The 26,851-nt window shown below is 44.4% G+C and overlaps 1 protein-coding gene across 4 annotated transcripts in view; it reads right to left on the minus strand.

Moving 5' to 3' along the window:
- Window positions 1-564: 564 nt before the first annotated feature.
- PIGG (phosphatidylinositol glycan anchor biosynthesis class G) overlaps window positions 565-26,851 on the minus strand; it is a 98,235-nt gene continuing 71,948 nt past the window's right edge. For 2 of the 4 annotated variants that reach the window (XM_030003280.1, XM_030003279.1), the window contains one exon: window positions 565-2,220. In XM_030003280.1, the coding sequence (XP_029859140.1) occupies window positions 1,995-2,220 (226 nt within the window). In that variant the 3' untranslated portion in view covers window positions 565-1,994. The remainder of the gene's footprint in view (window positions 2,221-26,851) is intronic. The other 2 variants (XR_003921766.1, XM_041121127.1) reach the window with 1 other exon arrangement.

Consider the following 26,851-nt stretch of genomic DNA (forward strand, 5'->3'; position numbering starts at 1 on the left):
AACCCAAGACAGAGTTGCAGTCAAAGTTCCTCCTTCTTCCTTCCTTTCCTGGTCTTGAAAACCATAGTTTTTCCAAGCCATTTATTTTCTCCTGGATTCAGTCTGGACATCTTTCAACTTCAGAGAAGAAAGGGGACACTAGGATTATTTAAGTAATCTGAAGAAATGCAACCTTAATACACACACAATAGTTTAGATTCCACTATTTGATAAAATGTCCAAGAGATATACTAGAAGCAAAAAATACCAGAAGAAAGGAATAAAAGATCTTGTGAATGTCAGGCCACATTGCTTTAGGATTCTGTACCCCAGAAGCAACTTCCCCTCCACCTCTTCCATCTCTTTATTAGCACCCTTTCTCTCTGAGTTAAATCTCTTATGAACATATTCTGTATGAACATTAGGGAGGATTGCTTGGGAATTAACCAAGTAAGCAAACAGAGAAGATGTCAATAATCCCCATATGGTTGCTAGGCAACAGGTAACCAGAAAAATAATGAGAATGATGAAAATGGTAAATGTGTACAACATTCACAAATACAAACTATTTTAAATACTCCGTAATTTGCAGTGAAAAAAAAATTTATTAAAAGTATTTAATTTTCAAACTTCCAACAGGTCACAATGAATGACATTAAGATCCCATAGTCCCTTCTCCAGGTGAACAGCAATATGTGGCCAGGGTACTGAAAATTTTGTTGTTTTACAGGTGAAAAAAATGTCATTATTAGTGATCAAGATGGCCTATTATTAATGTGTAAAAATGAAAGGCCTACTTTTAGAGATTTGCTCTATCTGAAACATGAGATGAAAAGTGTATCAGTGATCCTAACAAATGCGCTGTCAGCTATATAGGGTCTAAAAGCTTTTTATTTTCAGATTTATAACACAAATTAGAGTTCCCTGCATGCTTCTCTTCTGCTACAGCTCTAATACATTTATATTAAATCCTATTGGCTGCTAACATGGACAAAAATATGAGGCAAAAAAACCCACATAAAGAATACTGATGCTCGGTATAGTCATCATTGTGTATCTTCTTGACAGAAGCAGGGAAAACAACATTGTTAGGAATTAATTATAGCACACTCAAGTGAGGTGGCTGGACAGGTTACTAGGGGAAAGGTGATGCAAACACACCTTTTATTCTGTTGGTAACTTAGCCCATTAAACTATTTACCTGCTCATGGCTCATAAGTCTCTACCCCAGTGTGGAAAACATGATCAAATGTTCAGCACAGCTGCCACCAACCTGATTTAACATTTATACATTAATAAAAAGAAACACAACACTTTAGCAGTGAACGGACTCCATAGAAGATTCATGACTTTGTTAGTCCATTAGCATTTCTTATCCAGTGCCTGAAGTGCAGATTGAAATCCATTACAGATAATGATTGCACTCACCTTACAAAGAAAATACCGCCTTTAAATAGAAATGCTGCCTATGCAAAACAAAGAAAAAAATCTCTTACCTGGGATATTTGTAAAATATTTCAATAATTTAATAATACTTTCAGTCACACACTAGAAACAAAACTAATGAAAAAATCCCCAAAGCTAATGAATATAAGATCTTGTGAACAGCACCAAGAAAACCTGCATATTTTTAGGATTCTGTAGTCTAAGAAGGTAAAAAAATTGTATATGCAAAAGATTTTTCCAGTGCCCATGAGGTGCTGGTCTGTATTTATATTAAGATGTACATTTTTAAATTCAAATCATGTAATATTGCCATTCTATTATTTGGAGAGTGCTATAATGACAGCTATAGAACAAAAGTTATCCATGAAGGAACAGTTTATTTCAATTCAACATTGTTAAAGCAAACTCAGTTTTGAAATAGGACAGGCCCTTCAAATCCTGATCTTGACTAAAATAAACAAAGTTACTCATCAAATTCTACACAACAATTTAAAGCCATTATTCTCCTTCTCCCATTCTAGTGACACACTGGACATTGCAATGCAGAACTGCGTACCGCACACTTATTTTCAATCTTGCACCTTGTGAGAGTGGTTCTGATCCATGGCTGTGAAGAACAGGCAGATAGTGGCTGTGATGAACACATGCACTCCCTCATAAAGTAGTTTTGGTGAGAAGACGCTCCATATGAACAGGTGGTAACGCAGACCTGTTACCAAAACAATGTAGATGGCAACTGGAATTGAACGCATTAGAGCGTAGCAGAAACAGCCGTGACCCACTGCTGCTGAATTCCTGGTAACAAAAACAAAGAGTTCATTCTCAGGCAAACTTAGTACAAGCATCCCAATTCCTCCACTCTTTAGCATTATTTCACAACACAAACAATATTCACAGATCTCCACTTTGTGTTAGAAAACTGATTATTGATGCAACAATGTAACTAATAAAGCTTGTCCTTATCACCTCTACATATGCTATAACGTGTAAGTATGTTAAGTGTAAGCATAGCAACTGTCACCGCAGTAAAGGCACCCAGCAGTTCATCTCACACTTAGAAGGTTCTGTGCTTTAATATACTTTGTTCTAACTGTTAAAGTCTCCATTAAGCAGTTTCAAGATAGCTTCATCTCCTGTTGGCCTTCCAGTGCCTTTCCACAGAATCTGGATGGTAAGAGGCAGAGAAGAAAGACTTCAGTACTCTTCACAAAGCTGCCTAACCTGTACGATGGATAATCAGATGGAGTCTGCTCTCCTTGTAAAGGGCATAAAACTTGCCAGAGTACACTGCTGCCCACAGCCAGTAACATTGTACAAAACAACATAAAAATTGTGCTATTACAAAACTTTGCAAAGCTAGCTAACGTAACATTCTCCAGAGAATACCATATTCTTAGGCTTACATGAGCAATACATTGCATTCCTGTCACAGCAGCTTAGATCAGCTGGGCCCACTGTACTGCAAGAAATGTCTGCCCCGTATGTAACCTACGTGGTCCAAATCTGCTGCACTGAGGTATTCCGGTGGGTGACAGGACTCAGATGAAAATGGAAGTGAAAGGGTTTTCTGCACTTTGATTTTTCTCCCTTCCCTGAGGTGCAAACTTGCAGCAATGATGCTGCGTTGGCATGTGTCCACTTTCCCCAAACCACATGTGCAGAGACTAATTCACACCAAATTCAGATACTTACCTGTTCAGACAAAGGAAGGAATAAAGCTATTTCACTGGAATAATAAGCAGAACGTTTTCCTCTCTGGATCAAAATATTTTACATCATCAGTTCCCCAAAGAACACATTGGCAAAAAGCAGAAATGATTTACACTGAAATCCTGATCTGAGAATCTGTTCTGCTCCTCCCGGTTTTTAATTCTGATCTTGTTCCAAGTAATAAAAATTTAAGATGACTAGCACTTCCATCAGACGCAAATTAGTCACTTATGACTAAGTAAGGTACAGAATGCAGTATTTTACATAAACCATTAAACTTATTATTCTTTAAATCAAAATAATTAGGATACAGTCCTGTTCAGTGGAAGGAAGAACAGGTCATGAAAGCAGAGTTGAAAAATCAGCTGAGAACAGCAGGTGTGAATGATTGCAAAACATACATTCAGTTCACAGAAAACTATCTCCCTCGCTGCTTAGCCAAGGAAACTGTGACTTAGGAGTCAACTAGGCTGCTCCCTGCTTCTGCATCACTATCTTAGTCTTCAGTGAGCTTGTGTAAATAACCAGCTTTATGTTTAATAACTGATTTTGTTGACAAGGATTAAACAACTGCAGTTCACTCAGTCTTAGCTGTTTTCATACTGTAAAACCAGTATTTGTAGTAGATGATATAACTGAATAAACAGAGAAAATGGTTTTTGAGTCAGATAGGCAAACAGGCAATTTTTAAACTGTTTTCTAGAGTAAAAAAATGCACTTGATAGACCAGCTAGATGAAGGCTATTAGTGGTTGTGGCTACCATATTTATTAAGCACAATGATGACATTTTCAAGGGAATCCTAAAAGAGAGATGTTAGAGTGTCCACAAACTTATACATCTAGGTTGTACAAGAGCCCTGCATTTTAAATTTAAATTTCAGTTCATAACTTTTTCCCTAGTTTGTGCTCACCTAACAACACATTTAGTACCCTATTGTGAGAAAGCTCCTAATCGTAAATCAATGGTGTTAAAAATTTTTGAAATCCCTATTTTTTTAATTATGAAGAAACTGGCTGGAAGATTATTTTTTAATCGAATCTCTGTGTGTTCACATCTTTGGCTCAAAAATTAGGTAGATGTAATATTTTAGATACTTGCATTTTAAACTAGAATGAGAGCACACAGTAATCTTTACTAGTAACATTTAAATTCTGCATGTTCACATTATGATTACTAGCAAAGAAACCCCAAGTCAGTAAATAAATGGTACGATTCTTTCTGTATTCTGATACAGTAAAAATAATGAACTGTTTTCTGCTTATATAATACCTTTACATCCAAAAGGTCTCAGCAATTGCTTCATCTCTCAACAAAAAATAGACACCTACCTGCAGAAGGAAATCTTGGACAGTTTCACAGTATAATACAGTGGTGCATTTTAGAGAAGGCAAGAGAAGCACACTGTATCCACAAAGTTAAACTGTTAATGCGGTTCAATAGCAGGATAATTCAGTTTATTTTGGAGCTGGTATAAGAGTTCACACATGTGTTGTTGAAGAAAGAGCACTGGAATGACTGAGCACAAGCAGTTAGACCTACTTGGCTATTCTGATGCTAAGGCAATGACTTAGTTCGTTGAGCACAGCACCATTCTTTCTTCTTGCTTCTGCCAGGCACCCAATTTGTGGAATACCTAAGAATAATGACTTTGCGCACTCCTGCTCATTCTACGCTCACAGAGTGACCACAGGGTACGGGGCTTCGCCAGGCTACAAGGAACACAGTCAACAGGGATCAGGGTGCAGCTGATAACATGACCAAGACAATCCAGGCAGTTCAGCTGGTTCCTGAGTTATTCCAAAAGAAGTCACCAGGAGAGCACAGAAAGCTGGCTGTGGCATGCCACTCATGTATCCTACCATTTATGAACTGGATCAGTCAGTAATGAATAAACTTGCAACCTCTCCATGCTGTTTCAGTGAAAACAATGGAAGATTACAGGAAACATGTAAAGCATCAACCTGCAACTACTCCATACTGAACTGCCTCTGCAGCAGTTAATGCCTTTTCTTATTTAAAGGAGGAGAGCATAGAGGGATGTAAACCGTATGTACTACTTCCATGTTCTGACAGAACCAGCCCAATATTAAGGCCTCTGCATAATGCAGGAGTAAAAAAATAAGTACCCAGCCTCTGACATTGAGCTCATTTAGCGAGTTAGCTTCTGGGGACTTGAATGAGAAATCCAAATGTGTTAAAGGTGACAAAGCATATCTAAACTTCATGTGAGACTGATGCTGAAGATTGCTAGATCCAGAAAAAACAATGCTTTCGGAAGCTTCTGAAGCAAAGAACACTACAGATTCACATCACTGAACACGCCATATTTAGACTGCAAACATTAAGCATAGTCTAGAGCACATACTGGCTTTCAACGAAAATCCTCTCTTTTAATTGAATATATAATACATAGAAAAATATGTCCAAGAAATTGTGCTATTAATAGGTTTTCTGCTTCTTGGGATCTCTGAAATCCTAATTGCCAATGTTTTCTCAACAAATCCTTTACCTCTCACTCCATCTCTAAGGTGGTATTAAAATGGGTAATACAAGGTTTGTAAAATGAAAAAATTATAATGCCAAAAACATGAAAGAAAAACAACTCTTTTCTTGTGAAAGCATGTCTCCCTGTTATATAGAATACTTGGTGGATGGTGGCTCAAGTTTTGTAGTTTAAAAATCAAGCAAATAACCTCCACAGACAGCCCTACAAATGCTTCCACAAGGAATTTTAAAACACACTACTTTACATTGTTCCAAACCTTGTTCTAACCCACCAAATTAAATAAACATTTTAGAAATATGCAAGCCTATGAGTGAGGAATACCTTAGGATTGTCATTTTTCTGGGACTGAGGGACGGGGGTCTTGTCTGGAGGGTTTCAGTACGAAATGTGCTGAATCCTTTCAACAGAAGTTATACTCTAGCATTTCTGCCCTTCCAGCTCCTCTTTTCTAGCTGAATATCGCTGCCTAGATTACCTCTTATTGGGGATGCTGAATTTGCATATTTGAAGGCAATTTTTACTGTATTAACATTTTTTTCTGTATTAGTGGTACTTTTCTTTCTAGGCTTTCTGCAGTTTCAGTTTGCAAGATCTCCCTGTTTAGTGCTCTCTGAAAAATAGTTGGCACTTTGTTAATCTGTCCTGCATATATTAATAAAGGATTGCAGTCAGAAACAAACCCTGTAGCACTCCAACAGTCTGTCTGTGACATCTTACAAGTATCTGCAATCTGTAAGAAATTAATCTAATCTAAGCAAATATCAATTAGTTTAGCAATAAGAACAAATTTACTATGTCTCTCCCATATGCCTTACTCTCAGCTAGTGTAATTCTTACAGTGCTGTTTTAGATTACAGCACGCAATCCTGCACTGACATGGAAAAACACTTCATATTTTTAGCAGATCCAAGGGAACCAAAAGTCCTTTCGAAATCTACATGATCAACTCTGGTATAGACTATCAATCAAAACAACATTAATTCTATAGATTCACAATTTTTGACACCAAATCCTATCAACAGGCAGGTGTCAAAAAGGGTAGTTGCCAGCAAGCTAGAAGCGTTGTTGAGTATATTCTACAGCCATGGAAATGAAGGAACTTGGGGATGGCCATTGATTTTCCTGTGTATCCTCTTTCCCAGTAAGAAAGGCAGAGAAGCTACAACTACCTGAGCAAGGTCAAGTGTCCATGGCAGTAAGTTACAGTGGACTGCAACATAGGGTTCAGCAATTTCTCATGAAGACTTAGCTGCAAAAGGCTATTAAGACCTGAAAGTTCAATTCTCTTTATTTCAGCATCAAGAGCAGGAAAAATAGGATCATAAAAATGGTTTTGCCTGTTTTCACTGCTGGCATAATCAGTTGTGCTGGGAGCTTCCTGTCAGAAAGAGAAGTAGTATCAGTCACCCAGCAGAGGTAACTCTTCTCATTGGCATCCACTACTAGCTAACCTGCTTAGAACAGAGCTCTATCTAAAACACAGGGCATGTATCAATTAAGTTTCAGATTCCTTTTTCCATTCTTCAGTCAGGCTTTGCCCCTAAAAATAGTTCAGAGGAACTCCCTAAATTGAATACCCAACAGATTTATATTAGATTGCAAGTAGGAATCCAATTATGCTGGCATTGGGCCAGAAGGTCTGAACAGCCACTCTGAATGGCTATTATTATTTAACTGCTAGGAAAAGAAATCAGCTGTACCTTTAGTAAAGGCTTCTAAAAATCTTGGCAACCTAACTGGAAAGATGTCCACTAGATACAATTCATCCCCTGCATGTGCTTATTTCCCCAAATACTGATCCTGTGGCAATGAACTTACAAAGGACTGGAAACCCTCTGCTTTTCAGCTTCACTTGATCAGTCCTCACCTTCCCTTACAGGAAAAAACACTTCACAAGCTCAGACATCCGTGTCTATTTCGGATTGCAGGCAAAGAGATCGCTAAACTGCACTCTTGGCAACCTGGCCATGTAATCTCTAGATTTCTTCACCACAAAGAAGCTACTCCTTTTCAGTAGGGACCTTTGATTCAGGAAACCAGCCTTCTCCACGTAAGCTACAACAGCTATTGATGAGTTCCAGCCATTCTTCAAAGACAGGATTTGCATGAAATCCCGAGTGCTCTGCTTGATATGTTTTTCCTCACTACTTCTGCGGTGGGCCATACTGGTATATATGCAGTGACTGTTCCTGCCTGTTATCACTGCCTCAAGCTTTCTCATAAGGCTCTGTTCAGGTTAATACTTAGTATGTGTTACTCTGTTCAGCTCCAAGAAAACCAAAAAAGTTAAATCAGTCTATTCCTGTTGACACCGGCCCAGACTTTAAAGCAACAAGATATAACCAAATCATTAAAACTTCTAACAAGCAAAACACAAATCATAATTATTTCAAAGCCCAGCATTAGTCAATTTTCTGCAAGTATTTTTCCAAAATCCACTTAGCACTTCTGAAGACTTCCGGTAGAAAAAAGCCTGAAGCATTTTACATCAGCATCATACATGCAGGGAATAACAAGGAAACTTATAGCTTGATTTTCTGTTAAGGTGCATCTACAGGCTTTCCTGCCCACCTTCGTAAACAAACAGCAATTCATCATCTTAGCTAAAGGCGTAAAGAAAAATTGTATCCAAAGATTGTTCTGGACACGCAGACTCTGAAGAGACTTAAAATAGACTGTTACCATGTTATTTAATTAAATTCAAACTTACCAGTTCAGAATACACCAGTCTAACAGGACACGTGAAGTGTCCTAAGGCATTTCTAGAGGGGTGAGGCACAAATATTTAAGTAATGGGTAGGAAATTATTTAAGTATGGGTAGGAAACTGGCCAACAAGGCCACACTCAGAGGGTGGTAATAAATGGTTTTTACTCAGGGTGGCAGCCTGTCACAAGTAGGGTCCCCCAGGGATTGATACTGGGCCCCAAGCTGTTCAACATCTTCATAAGTGATCTGAATGATAGGATTGAAAGCACCCTCACCAAGTTTGCTGATGACACTAAACTGGGTGGTGAGGTGGACACATCAGAAGGGAAAGCCATCTTACAGAGACCTGGACAGGCTGGAAGAGTGGGCTAGCAAGAACTGTATGAAGTTTTAATAAAGACAAGTGCAAAGTCCTGCTCCTGGGACAGAATAACCAAAGGGCCCAATACAGGCTAGAATCTGTGCGGCTGGGGAACAGCCTTGCTGAAAGGGACCTGGGGGTGCTGGTGGACAACAAGCTGAACATGAGTCAGCAGAGCACCGCTGCAGCAACAAAGGTAAATCAGGTCCTGGGCTGCATCCACAGGGGGATTACGAGCAGAGAAGGAGATGTGATCATCCCACTCTACTCAGTGCTTGGCAGGCCACACCTAGAGTACTGTGTTCAGTTCTGGTCCCTAAAATTCAAAAAAGACGCAGACAGACCGGAGAGGGTCCAAAGGAGGGCTGGAGATGATCAAAGGGCTGGAGAGCCTGCCCTGCAAGGTAAGACTTGTAGGAGTTACGTCTCCTCTCCCTGGAGAAGAGAAGGCTCAGGGAGACCTCATCACAGTATTCCAGTACTCTACAAAGAGGACAGAGGTGGTCTCTTCACCAGATAACACATGGAGAAGACAAGAGGCAATGGGTACAAGTTGTACCAGGAGAGGTTTCATCTCCGTATAAGAAAGACATTTTTTACAGTGAGAATAGTCAATCACTGAAAAATCTCCCCAGGGATGTGGCAGAGTCCCCATCACTGGAGGTTTTCAAGATGCGACTGGACAGGATGGTAGAAGATCTCATTGAGGCTCCTTTTCCCATGAAAAGTTGGACCAAATGATCTTTCAAGGTCCCTTCCAACCTGGGCTGTTCTATGGTTCTGTGAAGCAATGCTTGCTCTTCTGCACTGAGGGCAGAGTCAGTTCTTTCTTGTATTTTTCCATTACAGTAATTATTTTTAAACTTGTGACTTCACTAAAATAACAGCTTTCTCCTCAAATTACTCCTGCCACCCCAGTAACATACACATTTCAGAAGAACTTGTGCATTTCAAGAAGAGGTGTGAGAACAGAAGATAGAAAAATCCTGGATAAATGCAGAAGGACAGTAGCATATGTACAGTCCTATCCACAGCTACCAGAACTAAGCAGTCAGTTATGTTGGCCACAGAACAGAGGAGGACAGAAAACCAATGGTGAAAAAGAAGAAAGCCTGCAACTAAGAACAGTAAGACAAAGCCATTAACAGCAAAAAGTACAGGTTACTTCTAGAAACATTTCTACAGTAAAGAAGTATGTAAGCAAAAGTCTACAAATGTGATCCTCTCTTTCCAGAAGTGCCCCTCTGAATGCCTCTGCTCCTGCTTGAGCAGTAATATAAACCACTGAGAACCCAGCATCATCATGCATCCCTTACTAATTGTAGAGAAGAAATAAAGTTGGTACTATGCTTCAATCTGAAGATTTCTGTTTCAGAATTAAGAGGAAGGAATATCCAAAGTACTGAAGAGGAAGGGGAGAGAATTCCTTCAGTGCACTGTGTACACTTCATGCAATGTATCAGAATATTGCCCCCAACTCTCTTCACAGCTTCTTCTGGTGCAATGTGCAGCGAATTCACCTTCAGAGACTCATTATTCCTTGTGGTGCAATGAGATAACTTCTGGGATTATGCAAGGATACTCTTACTGAGCCCAAGTATCATATATACTTTTTACTTTGGCAAGTTTATAGGAGTGTTGGACTTACAAATAATTTGCATGAAGTTGAATAACTAAAAGCAACAATACTCAACATTAGTATAAAGATTGTAAAGCCCCACACGCTTTCTCCTGAAAGCAAAATGGATTACAGAAGGATCTGTAAACCCATACCCTAGGATCTCTGCAAAGGATGAGACAATGCTAATACCACAAAGCACAAAGGGAACAGTAAACAAAAATGGTTTCACCTTGGCAAGAAATTAAGTGCAAGACCAATTTAATTTTTGAGGAAGATACCTTGGTACACTAGCTGCAGACCGCCTTCCTCACTGGACTTCAGCTGAGGACAATGCAGAAAAATCAGCACAGGATTTTTCATGCCATAGCTTTGGTGATACTATAATGCTAGTCTTGGCTCTGACACAGAAAATGTAATGTAAACAGACAATACATAACTTTCAGAAGACTGCAGATATTACTTCGCAGTTTGAGTATGTTCAGTGGCCATGGAACCTAAAAAGACAGCTCTGAGGAAAATGTGGACATAATCTGCTGGACAGAGAGAGGCAGAGAAAGAAAAGGAGACAGAAAAAATGAGGGCAATAGCAATGGAAAGAGAGACATTGCAAGCAAAAAGCAGGGGGGGAGAAGAGCAGAGATGGCTGAGGGTGCAGGAGGGGAAGGGCAAAGGAGAAAGAGGAAGCAGGAGAAGTGGGAGGGAGAAAATAAGTGAAAGTAAGAGAAAGGGAGTGAGTGAGAAGACAGGGTGTGAGATACAGGGAACAAGCAGGACCAAAAGGGGGGAAGAGAGAGAAGGGCAGAGAGGAAGAGATGGAACACAGGGGAAAGAGAGCGAGATGGAGTGAGATGGAGACAGACAGAGAGGAATAGAGTGCGGGGGGGGGTGAGGGAGAGTGAGAGAGGGAAAGCAAGAGAATGAGAGAATGAGACGGAATGAGAGAGGGAGGGAGACAAAGTGGGCTAGTAATAGGGAAAGAGAAATACAAAGAGAGGGAATGGGGACAGGGTGAGAGGGACGAGGGAGTGAGAACAAGAGACAAGGGAAATAGAGAGAAAAACAGAGTGGGGGGAAAGAGTGGGAAAGAGGAAAAGACAAAGGTGGAAAGAGAATGTGCATGAAGGAAACTGCATGTGCAAGGGAAATAAAAGGAGGAGAGGGAGAAGCTGGGCATGTGGGCGGGGGGCGGGGGGGAGGGTTAGAAAGACAGAGAGAAAGACAGCAAAAGAGCACATGTTGGCATGAGAGAGAGTTGAGGTGGAGACCAAGACCAAGAAAGAAGGGAGCACAGAGCAAAGGGAGAGAGGGAAAGAGATAGGAAGGCAGAGAAAGAAAGGGAAAAGAACAAAAAATAGCATGATGGGCAGAGTAACATTGGGAGATCAGGAGTGAGCAGAGGGGATGGTGAGAGAGGTGAGGGGACCGGGTGGAAAGGGTGAGAGAAAACAGGATTGAGAGAAAGGTGAATAAAGAGGAAGAGACAAAGGTGGAGTCACACAGGAAAGGCAGAAAGAAAGAGCAAGCAAGACAGAAAGACAGGCAAAGGGAAAGAGAGCAAATGAGAGGGAGACTTGGAAAAGAGCATGTGGGATAGACAGACTGAGTGAGAGGCAAAGAGACAGAAATAGAAGCAGGGCAAAGAAAGCTAGAGTATGATTGAGAGAAAAAAAAGAGCATACAGCAAAGAGTGAGAGGGAAATAAAGTGAGTCAGGAAGAGGTAAAGAAAAGCAAAGGTAAGACAGCAAGCAAGAAGGAAAGGAGAGGTAGAGGGAAAGAGCAAGCACAGGCAGAGATTGACAAAGTGAACAAGAAAGAAGGACACAGAATGAAAGAAGCAGAGGGAAAGACAGTGAGCACGAGGTAAAGAGAGCAAAAGGGAAAGAGACATGGTGGGGCAGTTTCAGAGTGAAAAGGGAAGGGAGAGACAGCAACAGGGACAGGGAGATTGAGAACAAGAGAGGGGAGCAGGCGAGTGAAGGGGAGAGAGTGAGCAAAGAGAAAAGGCAGAGGGACAGACAGCAACAGGTAAAGAGAGGCAGAGGGAAAACAGAGAGAATGAGCAAAAGACAGCGAATGGGAAAGAGCAAATGAGAGGGAAAGCGCAAAAGTGAGCCAGGGAGAGTGGCAAAGGGAACAAGTGTGAGGAAAGGGAAGAGCAAGAGGAACAAAGAGCAACAGAGAAAGGAGAGGGAAAGACAACTAGCAGGAGAGAAGGAGCAAGAGACCAAGCAGTTTGCACAATAGTTTCTAGGTTCTCCTTTGGGATCTTCTGGTGACAGGGTCCAGGAACACTGAGGGACTCCTGGGAACCCTTGGAGAAATCGGAGGGTACATGCTCCTGCAAGGTAAGAACAAGGTAAGGGGAGCCACAGGGCTGTGGGCCTGAGGAATGTCGTGGTTTAACCCTAGCCAGCAACTAAGCACCACGCAGCCGCTCACTCAGTCCCCCCCCCACCCAGTGGGATGGGGGAGAAAATCGGGAAAAGAAGTAAGACTCGTGGGTTGAGATAAGAACGGTTTAATAGAACAGAAAATAAGAGACTAATAATGATAATGATAACACTAATAAAATGACAACAGCAATAATAAAAGGATTGGAATGTACAAATGATGTGCAGTGCAATTGCTCACCACCCACCAATCGACACCCAGTTAGTCCCTGAGCAGCGATTCCCCGCCCCCACTCCCCCCAGTTCCTATACTAGATGTGACATCACATGGCATGGAATATAACCCGTTGGCCACTTTGGGTCAGCTGCCCTGGCTCTGTCCTGTGCCAACTTCTTATGCCCCTCCAGCTTTCTCGCTGGCTGGGCATGAGAAGCTGAAAAATCCTTGACTTGAGACTAAACATTACTGACCAACAGCTGAAAACATCAGTGTTATCAACATTCTTCTCATACTGAACTCAAAACATAGCACTGTACCAGCTACTAGGAAGACAGTTAACTCTATCCCAGCTGAAACCAGGACAGGAAGCTCCAGCAGTTTCTAATGTGTTCAGTCAGCTGCCCTTGACCCAGGGTGCCTGAAGCCTTTGTTACAGCTGCTGTCTGGCAAGAACAGGTCAAGCACCTGTACAGCTGGTAGGCCTAGAGCATGGCTAAGAGACACAGCAGTTTGTGCAGGAGGGTGCAATGAATGGATCCTGATCTCAATTCAGACTAGCCTGAACATTCTCAGGCATAGTAGTGATGCACCAGAGCACATTCTCCAGCAGCTCTTGGAGCAGCTGTCCCGGATGGAGTTTTGGATAGCAGGTGCAGGTCTGCAAGTCCCCAGCTGCAGGGATTGTGCAAGGGCCTCCCCCTAAGGCTTGCAGACATGGTCTTCTTTCCTGCATCAGATACACTGTTGTTGAAGAGCTGTGTCACCAAGTGGAGGAGTTATGGGAGGAAGTGAGAAGGCTTTGCACCATCAGAGAGGATGAAGGAGAGACATGATCTTCTCAGAGACCCTATAGCTTTGAGGGCCCTGGATCCCAACTGCAGTGTAGACACAGGAAAAGTCTGTCCCTAGCAGAACGGTAAGTGAAAACTCTGTGGAAGGCCAAGGCTGGAAGACCATGACTTCGGCACCAAGAGGAAGGCTCCTGCTCCACCTGAAGGCATTCAACTATGGAAAAGATTCACTGTCTTCAAAGCTGAGGAGGACCTAGGTGTGCTTTCAAGAGAGCTTACAGGTAAGGATTAAAAAGCAGACCAGTACAGGTGACACTGTCTGCTACAGGCTGCCTGACCAGGAAGAATAAGTAGATGAGATCTTCTACCGATAGCTATAAACAGCCTCATGTTTGTGGGCCGTGGTCTTCATGATGTACTTCAACCACCCCAACATCTGCTGGAGGGACAACATAGAAGGGCATAAGCAATCCAGGAGGTTCCTGGACAGCATCAGTGATAACTTCCTGGCCCAACTGACAGAGGAGCCTACGAGAAGAGGTGCTCTGCTGGACCTCATATTCACAAACAGGGAAGGACTTGTTGGGGCTGTGAAATTCAAAGGCAGCCTTGGCTGCAGTGACCATGCAATGGGGACTCCTGAGAGGAGGGAAGAGGGCAAAAAGCAAGATCACAAACCTTGAGTTCAGGTAAACAGATTTTGGCCTCTCCAGGGATCTGCTTCAAAATCTTGTGGAAAAAGACCTTGGAGGGAAGAAAGGTCCAAGAAAACTGGCTGATATTTGAGGATCACCTCCTCCAAGCACAAGAGCAGTTCATCCCAGTGAGCAGGAATTCCGGCACAAATGCCAGGAGGCCTGTAGGGATGAACAGGTACCTCCTGGTAAAAGTCAAACATAAAAAGGAAGCATACAGAAGGTGGCAGCAGGGACAGGTAACCTGGAAGGAATACAGAGACACTGTCCAAGCATACAGAGATGTAGTTAGAAAAGTCAAAGCCCATGTGGAATTGAATCTGGCAAGGGTTGTCAAACTCAACAAGAAGGGCTTCTATTCAAGTACATGAATGGAAAAAGAATGACTGGGGAAAACGTGTTCCTGCTGCTAAACGCAGCAGGGGACCTGGTGACACAAAACATGTAAAATGCTGAGGTACTGAATACCTTCTTCACCTCAGTCTTTGCTAATAAGACTGTTCTTCAGAAATCTAAGCACTCTCAGACCCAGAGAAAGCAGACATCAAGGAAGACTCCCCCCTGGTGGAAGAGGATCAGGTTAGAGAAGAATACTTAAGCAAACTGGACATATGTTAAGTTCATGGGCCCTGATGTGATGCACCTATGAATACTGAGGGAGCTGCCTGATGTCATTGCAAGGGCTCAATCTTTGAATGAACATGGGAACTGAGAAAGGTGCCTGAGGACTGGAAGAAAGCAACTGTCACTCCTATCTTCAAAAAGGAAGACCCAGGGGACAATAGGCCAGTCAGCCTCACCTTGATCCCTGGGAAGGTGATGGAACAACTATTCCCGGAAACCATTTCCAGGCTCATGAAGGACAAGAAGGTGATCAGGAGTAGTCAGCATGGATTCACCGAGAGGAATTCATGCTTGACCAACCTGATAACCTTCTACAGTGAAACGGCTGGCTTAGTAGATGAGGTGAGAGCAGTGGATATATGATATAGTTTACCTAGATTTCAGTAAGGCTTTTGACACTCTCCCATAAGATCCTCATAGAAAAGCTAGTAAGTGTGGGCTGGAAAAGCAGACAGTGAGGGGGACTGAAAACTGGCTTAATAGTCAAGCCCAGAGTGTGGTGAACACTGGTACAAAGTCTAGATGGAGGCCAGTGACTAGTGCTGTAGGGATCAACACAGGGTCCAATACTGTTCAACATTTTTGTTAATGACCTGGATGATGGGCAGAGCATGCCCTCAGCAAGTTTCCTGATCATGCAAAACCAGGAGGAGAGGCTGATACACCAGAAGGCTGTGCTGCCATTCAAAGGGACCTCAACAGGTTGGAGAAATGGGCCAACACGAACCTCAAGAAGTTCAACAAAGGGAAGTGCAAATTCCTGCACCTGGGCAGGAACAAGCCCACACACCAGTACATGCTGGGGGCCACCTAGCTGGAAAATAGCTTTGCAGAAAAGGACCTGAGGGTCATGTGGACACCAAGCTGTCATGAGCCAGCAATGCACCCTTGCAGCAGAAGCTAATGGTAACCTGGGCTGCATTAGGAGGACTGCTGCCCGCAGGTCGAGGGAGGGGATCCTTGCCCTCTATCCAGCACTGATGAGGCCACACCTGCAGTGCTGTGTCCAGTTCTGGGATTTCCACTGCAAAACACATATGGAGCTACTGGAAAGAGTCCAGTGAAGGGGCATTAAGATGATGAAGGGACTGGAACATCTCTCCTATGACAAAAGGATGAGAGAGCTAGTTTTGCTTAGCCTAGAGAAGAGAAGGCTCAGGGAAGATCTTATCAAAGTATATAAATACCTGAAGGGAGACTGCAAAGAGAATGAAGCCAGGCCCGTGGTGCCCAGTGACAGGACAACAGGCAATGGGCACAAACACACACAGGAGGTTTGCTCTGAACATCAGGAAACACTTTTTTACTGAAGGATGACTGACCACTGGCACAGGTTGCCCAGAGAGTTTGTGGTATCTCCATCCTTGCAGATATTCAAAGCCTTCTGAACATGGTCCTCAACAAGAGGGTCTAGGTGGCCCTGCAAGAGCACAGGGCCTGGACAAGACAACCTCCAGAGGTCCCTTCCAACCTGAACCATTCTGTGATTCTGTGAAGCAGGTATGAGAATGAAAGGAAAGGAGCAAGATGGAAAGAGGGGGGCAGGGCATAGAGGCAGAGGGAAAGAAAGCAATTGAGAGAGAAAGAAGCAGAAGGAAAGAGCAAGAGGGAAACAGAGTGAGTGTCAAAAGGAGCAGTCAAGACTGAGACACAGGAAAAGGAAAAGGTAGCTAGAGGGGCAAAGAGTGAACAAGAATGGAAGAGAGGCAGAGGAAAGAGCAAGCAAGAGGGGGAAAGTGATTAGGACAGGGAGAAGAGAGAGAGATAGAAAGGGAAAGAGGCAGAGTGCAAGAGTGGAGGAAATACTGCAATTGAGAGGGAAAGAGATAATAAGAGGAAGAGGCCAAGCAAGTGGCAAGGTGAAAATGTATGTGAAAGAAAATCGGTGGGAAAGATAGTCAGTGAGAAAGTGAGACAGCAAGAGGGACAGAGACAGAAGGAAAGAGAGAAAGCAAGCACAAGGGAAAGAGTGAGAGGTAAACAAAGGGAGCAAGAGGGAATGAGAAGCAGACAGGAGAGATTGTGCAAGTCAGAGCAATCAGGACAGAAGGTGAGACAACAAGAGTGAGTGAGGGAAGGACACTGGGCAAGAGGTGAGCTGAGACAGAGGGAAAAAATGCAAGAGAAAAACAACACATGAAAGCAAAAGACATCGAGCAAGAGGAAAGGAGAGGCAGGGAGAGTCAGAGGGGACAAAATAGTGTAACAGTGACAGGGAATGAAGAAGGGAAGAGTGAAAGAGTGGAAGTAAGTGGGTATAGAAGAAAAGAGAGACAAGCAGAAGGAAGGAGAGCAGCTGAGAGGGAAAGAGAAAGTGATCAAGGAGAAATCCAGAGCGAAGCTAAGTGAGTGGGAAAGAGAGAGGGACACAAAGGCAGAAGGGAAGAGGCAAAGAGAACAGGAGGGAAAGAGTGTGAGACGGAAAGATTGTGAGAGCAAAAGAGAGGCTGATGGTAAGCGAGTGAGAGGAAAGAAAAGCAAGAGGCAAAGACAGCAAGCAATAGGGAAAGAGGGAAAACAAAGGAAAGAGAGGGGAAAGCAAGCAAAAAAAAAAGGGAAAGAAAGATGGAAAAGTAAGCAAGAGGGCAAGAGCAAGAATAAAAGGGAATTAGTGAGAGACAAGGACAGAGAGCCAGCAAGGGGGGTGGAGTGTGACAGAAGACTAGAGGGAAAGTGGGAGGGAAAAGAGGGAGCGAGAGAAAGGAGAGAAAGGAGAGAGAGGAAAAGCACATTGCAGGGAGACATTAGGAAAGAGTAAATAAGAGGGGAAGAGCGAGTATGAGAGAAAGAGGGAAAGCAATGAGAAAAGGCAAAGCATGCAAGACAGGGTAAGCATCTGCAAGGCGGAAAGCATGCTTAAGAAAGAAAGCACACATAAGGGATATCAAGAAAAAGAAGAAAAGAGCGAGGGCAAGTGCATGTGCAGGAGAGGGACAGCATGTGACAGGGTGAGCATTCATGCGAAAAAAAGGAAAGGGTATGTAAGAGAAAGGGCAAGAACATGCAAGAGAGAGGGGAAGAGCACATGCAAGAAACTGCATGAGAAGGAAAGTACAAGAAAGTGAAAGCATGTGAGAAAGGGGGAAAGCATGTGCAAGAGAGGGAGACTTGAACAAGGGGGGATAGAGTCCATGACAGAATACGTACATGAAAAAGATGGAAAGCTCAAGAGATCAAAGAAGAGGGAAAAAACAAAAGAAAGTAAGTAGGAGAGCAAGACTAAAAGAGTGAAAGACTGAGAGGGAAAGAGTGAGCGAGAGAGAAACTGCGAGAATAACAAAATGCACATATGAGTGGGAAAGTGTGCATGACTGTGGAAAACTATGCACAGGAGCCGGGGGGTGGTGCATGCAAGAGAGAGGAGGGACACATAAAGAGAAGGAAAGCCCATGAGAACAAGAGGGAAAGCATGCAAGGTAAAAGGCACACAACCAGAAGAGGAGAGCATGTGTATAACGGGAAGCATGCAAAAGGGAGAAAGCGTAACAGTGAGGGAAAGCGTGTGAGACTGAGAGTGACACAGAACGATCATGTGTTCATGAGAGAAGGAAAGAATGCTCAAGAAAGGGAAGAAGGGGGGGAAGCAAGACATGGGGGGAAGCATATCTGCACATGGGAGAGGTGAGAAAACAAAATTGCACATGAGGGAAAAGGGAAAGTGGGACAGAACATGCAAGAGAGAGAGGGGACATGTCTGAGAAGACATGAATGCACGTGCAAGAAAGTGTGGCAGAAAGAAACTAAGAGACAGAGGGAAACCACAAGATAGAGGGGGAAGTGGCAAGAGAGAGTACCAGACAGGGAAGGGGGAAGGCGTGTGTGAGAGAGAACACAGGCAAGACAGAAAAGGAAAGTGTGCAAGGCAGAGAAAGCCGGGGTGGTGTAGGGGGAGGGTTGGGCAGGCAGGAATAGAAGGCACATCAATGAGAAAGGAAATGCACAGGAGGCAGAGGAAAAGCATAAGACAGTGAGAAGGAAAAAGCATGCAAGAGAGGGAAGAAGCATGTGAGGGGGGAAAGAGGGGAAATGCCCCCAAAAAAGGGAAAGCATGCAAAAGAGAACAGAGGAAAAACAACACACAAGAAAGAGCAAGCACAGGAAAACATGAACATATGAGATAAGGAAAGCATGCAATACAGAGGGAAACCATGAGAGAGGGACAGCATGAGTGAGGAAGAGACATTATGAGTGGGAGGGGGAGGCAAAGCACACAAAAGAGAAGTAAATCTCAAGATTCCAAGAAAAATGGAAGAGCAAGAGAGCAACAAGAAAAGAGTGACAGGGTGAAAAGTGCACAAGAGAGAAAGTTTGTATGAGAAAGAAAGCCAAAGAAAGAGAGACTTTTTTTAAAGGTACATGAGATTGGGAAAGCATGCAAGACAAAAAGCATGGGAGAGGGAAAGGTGCAAGCATGAGAGTGGAAAAGCATGCAAGAGAAAGGGGGAAAGTTTGAGAAATTAAGATGGGGGAAAGAGCGAGAGAAGGAATGAGATGGTGAGAATAAAACAGAGGGAGACTGCAAGGGAGAGGGAAAGTACATGGGACAGGAAAATCACACATGAGAGAGGAAAAGCACACAGTAAGAAAAAAGTGTGAAAGCAGGAAAGCCTGCAGAAGCATGAGAGCAAGAAAGAGAGAGAGAGCAAGCGCACAAGAGAGGAAAAGAACATGAAAGAGCAGAAGCATGGGGGATGGGGGCATGCAGGAGAGAAACCACAATTAAGAGGGAAAGCGTGTGAGACAGAGTGAGGGAGCATGTGCGTGCAAGAAAGGAGAAAAGCATGCATGAGAGCGAGAGGAAACATGTTGCAGCATACTCACAAGAAAAGGAAAGCATGTGCAAGGAAAAGGTAAAGCATGCGAGAGATGGAAAGCCCAATAACAGGAAAGCACGTGTGAGATTGAGATGGAAGTGCGCAAAAGAGCATAAGAGCATGTGTGAGAGAGAAAGCGTGAGTGATAAAGGGAGAGAGGGATGGCGTACATGACAGAAAAAGGCCATATGCTAGACAGTGAGGAAAACATGATAGAGAGAAAGCAAGAATATGCAAAACAGAGAGGGAAAGCATGAGAGAGATGTGAAGAACAAAAGAGGGGTAGAGAAAAAGAGAGGAAAAGAAAGAGAAAGCATGTCTGCAAGAGACTGTCAAAGAGCATTAAGAAGCATGAGACAGTGAGTGGGAAAGAGTGCTGCAAGGCAGAAGGGAAGAGTGCATTAGAAGGAAAACAAGAGAGAAAAACTGCATGCAAGGAAGAGAAGCCCCAGAACTCAAGAAAAAGGCAAAGAGAGAAAAGTGAGAGAGCATGAGGGGAAAAGCAAGAGAGTAAGAGGGAAAGCGTAAGATGGCATTAAAAAGCATGCAGAGAGGGAAAGCGCACATCAGAATTCTTGAGAGCTAAAGCATGAGAGAGTATGTACTGGGTCTGGCTGGTATGGAATCAACTTTTTTTTATAGCAGCTTGTATGGTGCTGTGTTTTAGATTTGTGATGAAAACAGTGTTGATAACACACCGGAAAGCACATATGTGAAAGTGAGAGAAAGAGAGGGAGCACGCACCGATGTTTTAGTTACTGCTGAACATTGCATGCATATCATCAAGGCCTCAATTTCTCATGCTGTCCCCCAGTGAGTAGGCTGGGGGTGCACAGGAAGAAGGGAATGGACACAGCTGGGACAGCTGACCAACAAGATATCCCATATGTTGCGCTCAGCAATAACAGCTGGGGGAGAAGAGGAGGAAGGGGGGATGTTTGTAGTTACAGTATGTCTTCCCAAGTAACTGTTACGCATGCTAAGGCCCTGCTTTCCAGGAAAGTGGCTAAACATCTGCTTGCCAATGGGAAGCAGTGAATAAATTCCACATTTTGCTTTGCTTGCACACATAGCTTTTCTTCACTTATTAACCTGTTTCTATCTTCATCCATGAGTTTTCTCACATTTGCCCTTCTGATTCTCTCCCTCATCCCACTGAGAGGAGAGCAAGCAAATGGCTGTGCGGTGCTTAACTGCGGACTGGGGTTAACCCACAACAGAGAGAAAATTCATGAGAGGGAAAGCCTACAGACAACAGAGGAAAAGTATGAGAGAGGCTGAAACATGCAAGAGAAAGTATGAGCAAGCAAGAAGGAAAGCACACAAAAGATATGGAAATGGCAGGCGCAAGAGAGGAAAAACATGCACTGGAGGAATAGCAAGTGAGAAAGGGAAAGAATGCAAGAAAAAGCATGAGAAAGTGTGATGGAAAGGGAAGGAAAGAGTGCACAAAAGGGGAAATTGCAGGAGAGGACATAAAAAGCCCATGACAGCAATAAACAGCATGCAAGAGAGAGAACGTGTGCAGGACAGAGGGTAAGCCCTCACATGCAAGAAAGAGGGAAAGAGCATGACAGAAAGAGGAAAGGGGCACAACAGAGGGGAAGCACAAGAAGGAGAAAAAGGAAACATGCATGCAAGAGAAATGGGCAGTGTGCAGGTGCAAGAGGGAGCAAATGCCTGAGATTAAGGGAAAGAGTACACAAGAGAGGGAAACTACACAGAATCTATAAGGAAAGCAGACACGAGAGGTAAAGACAGAGTACACATGAGAGAGGGGGAAACCATTCAAGACAAAGTGTGTGCAAGAGGTAAGCATGAGATACAGGGAAAGCCTGAGACAGGAAGTGTGTAAGACAGGAGGGGAAGTGAGAGTGTTAGCAAAAGAAAGTGCAAGGCAGACAAAGCACAAGAAAAAGAGAGAAAAGCACATGTAAGATGTGAAGTGCAGGGGAAAGTGCAGACAGAGCAGGAAAACAGGCAAGGGAGAAAGGGATGAGAGAGAGAGAAAGCACTTGTGAAAAAGCATGTGACAGAGAAAGTATAAATGTGACCAAGAAAAAGAAGGCAAGGCAGAATGTCAGCGAAAGTGCATGCATGAGAGAGGGGTGGTAAAAGAGAGAGAGGAAGTGTGCCAGAGAGGAAGGGAAAGCACACACAATAAAGAAACAGTGCATGACAGAGAAGTAATGCGGGGGGAGAGAGAGAAAGAGAAATCAAGAAAGTTGAAAAGCATGAAGAGTGTCCAAGAGAGAGGGGAACAGATGTATGGGACAGAGGCAAAGCACATAAGAGAGGGAAGGAAACCTTACATGACAGGGAGGAAGGGAAAGCACGCGAGAGGGAGTGAAAGAGCATGAGAGAGACAAGTTCAACGAAGAAGGGAAGTATCTGAAAGGGAAAGAAGGCATAAGAGGGGAACATGTGTTAACTGAGAAAGCTCAAGAGAGCATGAAAGTGAGAAACATTCACAGTAGAGACAAGGAAAGCTTGAGCTAACAAGAGGGAAAGCACATATGAGAAAGTGAAAACATATGAGGGGGGAATGCGCATGATAGAGCGGGAAACCGTGACTGAGAGAAAGCACATGAGAGAAAGATGAAACACATGAGAGAGGGAAAGTGTGCCAGAGACAGAAAAGGAAAGCAAATAGCAGGGGGCGGCGGGGAAGTGCACATATGTGAAAGTGAGAGAAAGAGAGGGAGCATGCACAAGAGAGGTGAAAGGTGCAACAGAAAGAGCACGGGAAAGGTGCCAGAGAGGGGAAAGGCACACTAAAAAAGATGAAAGATATGAGACAGGAAATATATGGAAAAAAGAAGATGTTCATTAGAGATGGAATGCACACATGAAAGAGAGAAAGCATGTGACAGAAGAGGAAAGTGCACAAGTGAGAGGGAAAGCATGCAAGACAGCACGAGGGAGGAAGGAAAAGGGTTGCATAAGGAAGGGAAAGCATGCCCAAGAGAGGAAAGGTACAAGCAAGAAAGACATACGGAAAGCACAACCAATAGACAGAAAGTGCAAGGTAGTGAGAGGGGGGAAGCGTGCAAGAGAGGAAAAGCACATGCAAAAGAGGGGAAACACACAACAAAGATAGACAGAAAGCATGCATACAAGACAGGGAAAACTTGAGAGAGGAGGAAAAAACAATAGAGCACGAGGGAAAGAGAAAGGGAAAGTGTATTCACACACAAGAGAGAAAAGTGTACAAGAAAGAGCAAGGAAAACTGCAATAGACAAAAGGAAAAGCATGCATGAGAGGGAAAGCTCACCAGAAATGGAAGGGCATGCATGAAAAGGAAAGTGCAAGAAAAGGAGAGGAAGGGAAAGTGTGAAAGAGGGACAGAAAGCATGAACAAGAGAGGAGAAGAGGGGAAGTGGAAGAGCCAGTGAAGGGAGGGAGAGACAGACACTGTGCATGAGGGAGGAAAAGTACAAACAAGAGAGATTGGGAAACTGTTCAACGGAAAGAGAAACTAGATGTGGTAAAGGGAAAGCATTAAAGGCAGTGAAGTACAGAAGAGAAACAAAATGTGTGAGAGAGAACCCACAAGAACAGGAAAAAATAAGAAAGGGCACATAAGAGAGGAAAAGGGTGCAGTAGAGATAAGGAAGAGCATATGCAGCAGAGTAGTAGACAAGGAAAACATGCTAGGAAGGGAAGCCAGGTGAGGAAAGCATGAGAAAGCATGCAAGGAAGTGAGAGAGCTAAGTGTGAGAGAAAGAGGGAAATGGTGAGAGAGATAAAGAGGAAGTAAGAACAAGAGAGGGAAAGCACAAACATGAGTAAGAGGAAAAGTGCACGAGGTGTGGGGAGAAACAAAAAGTGCACAAGAGCGCATGTGTGAGAGGAAAAAGCACATGCACAACGAAGAAGGAATTAATGTGTGAGGAATGGAGGGAGAAGTAAACCATAAAAGTGAGTGACATAGAAACCACATGCACTAGAAGTAAAGTACACATAGGAGGAGAAGCGCATGCAAGACAGGGAAAGTGTATGCATGCCAGAGAGAAGGAAAGCACACATATAGGAGCAGGAAAGCACACCTGGAGAGAGGGAAAGCACAAGAGAAAGCAAGCACTGGAGAGAAGGCAGAAGAAAGGGAAAGTCCATGAGATGGGAAGCACAAATGAGAGGGATAGCGTATGCGAGTGAAAGCACACAAGACAGGGCAAATATGACAGAGAGGTTGCAGAAGTGAGAAAGCGAAAGCGTTGAGAGAGGGCAAGTGTGCGAAAGAGCTCAAGCATGCCAGGTTGCACATAACAGCATGCACAAGAGAAGGAAAGCATGAAATGGAGAAACTTGAGACAGAAAGGATGTAATGATGAATATGAGTAAAAAAGCTTGTAAGGCAGAGACAGAAAGCTTATTCAAGGGAATAAGGGAATAAGTGTGCAAGAGAAGTAAAGACCGTGCAGTAGAGGCAATGAGCATGCCAGACACAAGACAGGGAGAGCACTTGTGAGAGAGGCAGTGTGTCCAAGAAAGGAAAATATGCAAAAGACAGAACATGAGAGAGACAGACAAAGGGAGAGTGATAGATGAGAGAGAAAAGGTGTAAATGTGTGGAAATTATGAGAAAGGGGAAGGGACAGTGAGAGTGAAAGAAATGTAGGGGCAGTGAGAGAGAGAGAGAGAGAGATGTAGGGACAACGAGACACAGAGAGGAGAGGTGGGGAGCAAGACAGGGAGAATATAAGGAACACTGAGGTGGAGGGAGAGCAGTAGGGACAGTGAGAGGGAAGAGAGAAAGGTACAGCAAGGGGAGACAGTGAGTGACAGCTGGGGATGGGGGGAGAAGACCAGGAGAGACAGTGGGAGGAAAAGAGTGAGAGGGATAGACAGCAAGAGTAGGGAGGGACTGAAAGGGGGGGGGGGGCAGGACACTGAAAGGGAGAGAGGAAAGGACACAGCGAGAGGGAGAAGGGACACCGTGCAAGTGAAAGGAACAGCAAGGGCAGCAAGAGAGACAAAGGGACAGAGAGGCGTCAACAGTGAGAAAGATGGGGGCCACGAGACAGAGAAAGACAAAGAGACAGCAAGAGAGATGGAAGAACAGCTAAAGAGATGGAAGGACAGTGCGGAGGCAGGGGGGCAGCAAGTGAGATAGATGGGAACAGCAAGCGAGACAGAGGGACAGGGAGACATGGCGGGGAGAGTATGGGGCGGGGGAGAAATGGGGACAGCAAGGAGGGTGGCATCGAGAAGGGGGCAACCAAAGAGAGAGGGAAGGTCAGAACAAGGGCGGGACTGATGGGGGGAGCCAGAGGGCCAGCCGGGGCAGGAGAGGAGGGAGAGCCAGAGGTAGAGGGAGAGGGACAAAGCGGGGAAGGGGGAGGAGGGCAGTGAGAGGGAAGAGTGAGGGGTGGAGGGACTCCAATAGAGAGGACACGACCAGGAGACAGACAGTCAGAGGGGGAGCAGGGGGCAGCATGTGAAACTGACAGAAACTGTGTACAACAGAGTGCAAAAGCGTAGGAGAAACAGAGGGAAATGCTGCCTGCAAGGGAGGAAAACGCGGGGCGGGGGGCGGGAGCAGGGAGAGGGGGGAAAGAGGGGAAGCAAGAGAGAGGGAGTGTCGGGGAGAGAGGAAATGGGGGAGTGCTTGAGGAGGAAAGTGAGAGGGCAGCAAGACAAAATGAGGGACTGAAAGACAGAGAAGGATGGGGGAGGGAGAGAGAGGACTAGCAAGTAAGACAGTGAGACAATGAGTGCTAGTGAGCAAGAGACACAAAGAAAGCGCAAGCAACAGACTGAAAGAATGTTCAAGAGGTAAAGTGCAAGTGAGAGATGGAAAAGCATGCAAGAGGGGGAGAAAACTGCAAGAGAGCAAAGCAAGAGAGAACGAGACAGGAAAGAGCATGAGGAAGATGGGGTAAGAGTGAGTGGGGAAGCACGTGAAAGAGACCAGGAAAGAGTGAGGAAAGTGCCTTCCATGGCAGGGGGAACCACCTTCCAAGATGGGGGGGGAGTGAGGGCAGAGGTGAAAGCAAGAGAGAGGGAGACAGAGCAGGGGGCAGGGAAGTGAGGGCAGAAACAGTCAGAGAAGGTCAGAAGAGGGAGGCAGAGGTAAAGAGGGAAGAACAGCAAGAGAGGAATTGTTGGGGAGAGAAAACACGGGGCAGGGAGAGGGAGAGAATGTGAAAGGAGGGACAGCAGCAGAGAGGGAACAGGGCAGAGAGGGGTTCTGAGCAAAAGACTGAAAGCATGTGCAGGAGGAAAAGTGCAAGCAAGAGAGGAAAAGGGTGTGAGGGGTGGAAAAGCATGCAAGAAGGGGAAGGAAATCAGAAGAGAGGAAAGTGAAGGAGAAAGAGAGGGAAGAGCATGAGAAAGATGTGAGGGAAAGTGCATGAGAGAACTGGTAAGCATGCAAGAGAGTCAGAAAGCAGAGATGGGTGGAAGGCTCAGGGAGAGGCTGGCGGGGGGGGGAGGACTGAGCGGGTGGTGTAAGAAAGCTCATTAGAGAGACGAAAACCACATGGGGGCAGGTGGGGGTGCTTGAGACAGTGAAGAGAGAGAGGAAACGGGGGGGTGTAAGAGAGAGAAAGATGGAGAGAGTGAGAAAAGGAAGTGCTGGAGAAAGCATATGCAAGAAGGCAAGGTGTGTGACAGAGACGGGGGGACACAGCAGAGAGAGGAAAAGCATGTGAATGAAGGGGGAAGTGTGTGAGAAAGGGAAACTAACAGAGAAAATGTGTGTCAGAGAGGGAAAGATGGGAATGAGGTGAGAGGGAGAGAGAGGGAGGGGAACAGGAAAAGAGAGGGGAAACAAGAGGAAGGGAAAGCAAGAGGGGCGATAATGAGAGATTGCAAGGGATGGCATGAGACAGAGGGAGGAAAAGAACATGCGAAACTGACAGTGGGAGTGAGAGAGCACAAACACAAGAGAGGAAAATTGTGTGTCTGGAAGAGCATGCAAGAGAGGGGGAGAAGAGCAGAGTGACACAGAGAGAGGGGGATGTGCAAGAGAAAGAAG

This window comes from Aquila chrysaetos, chromosome Z (assembly GCF_900496995.4).
Source record: "Aquila chrysaetos chrysaetos chromosome Z, bAquChr1.4, whole genome shotgun sequence".
Lineage (NCBI taxonomy): Eukaryota > Metazoa > Chordata > Aves > Accipitriformes > Accipitridae > Aquila > Aquila chrysaetos.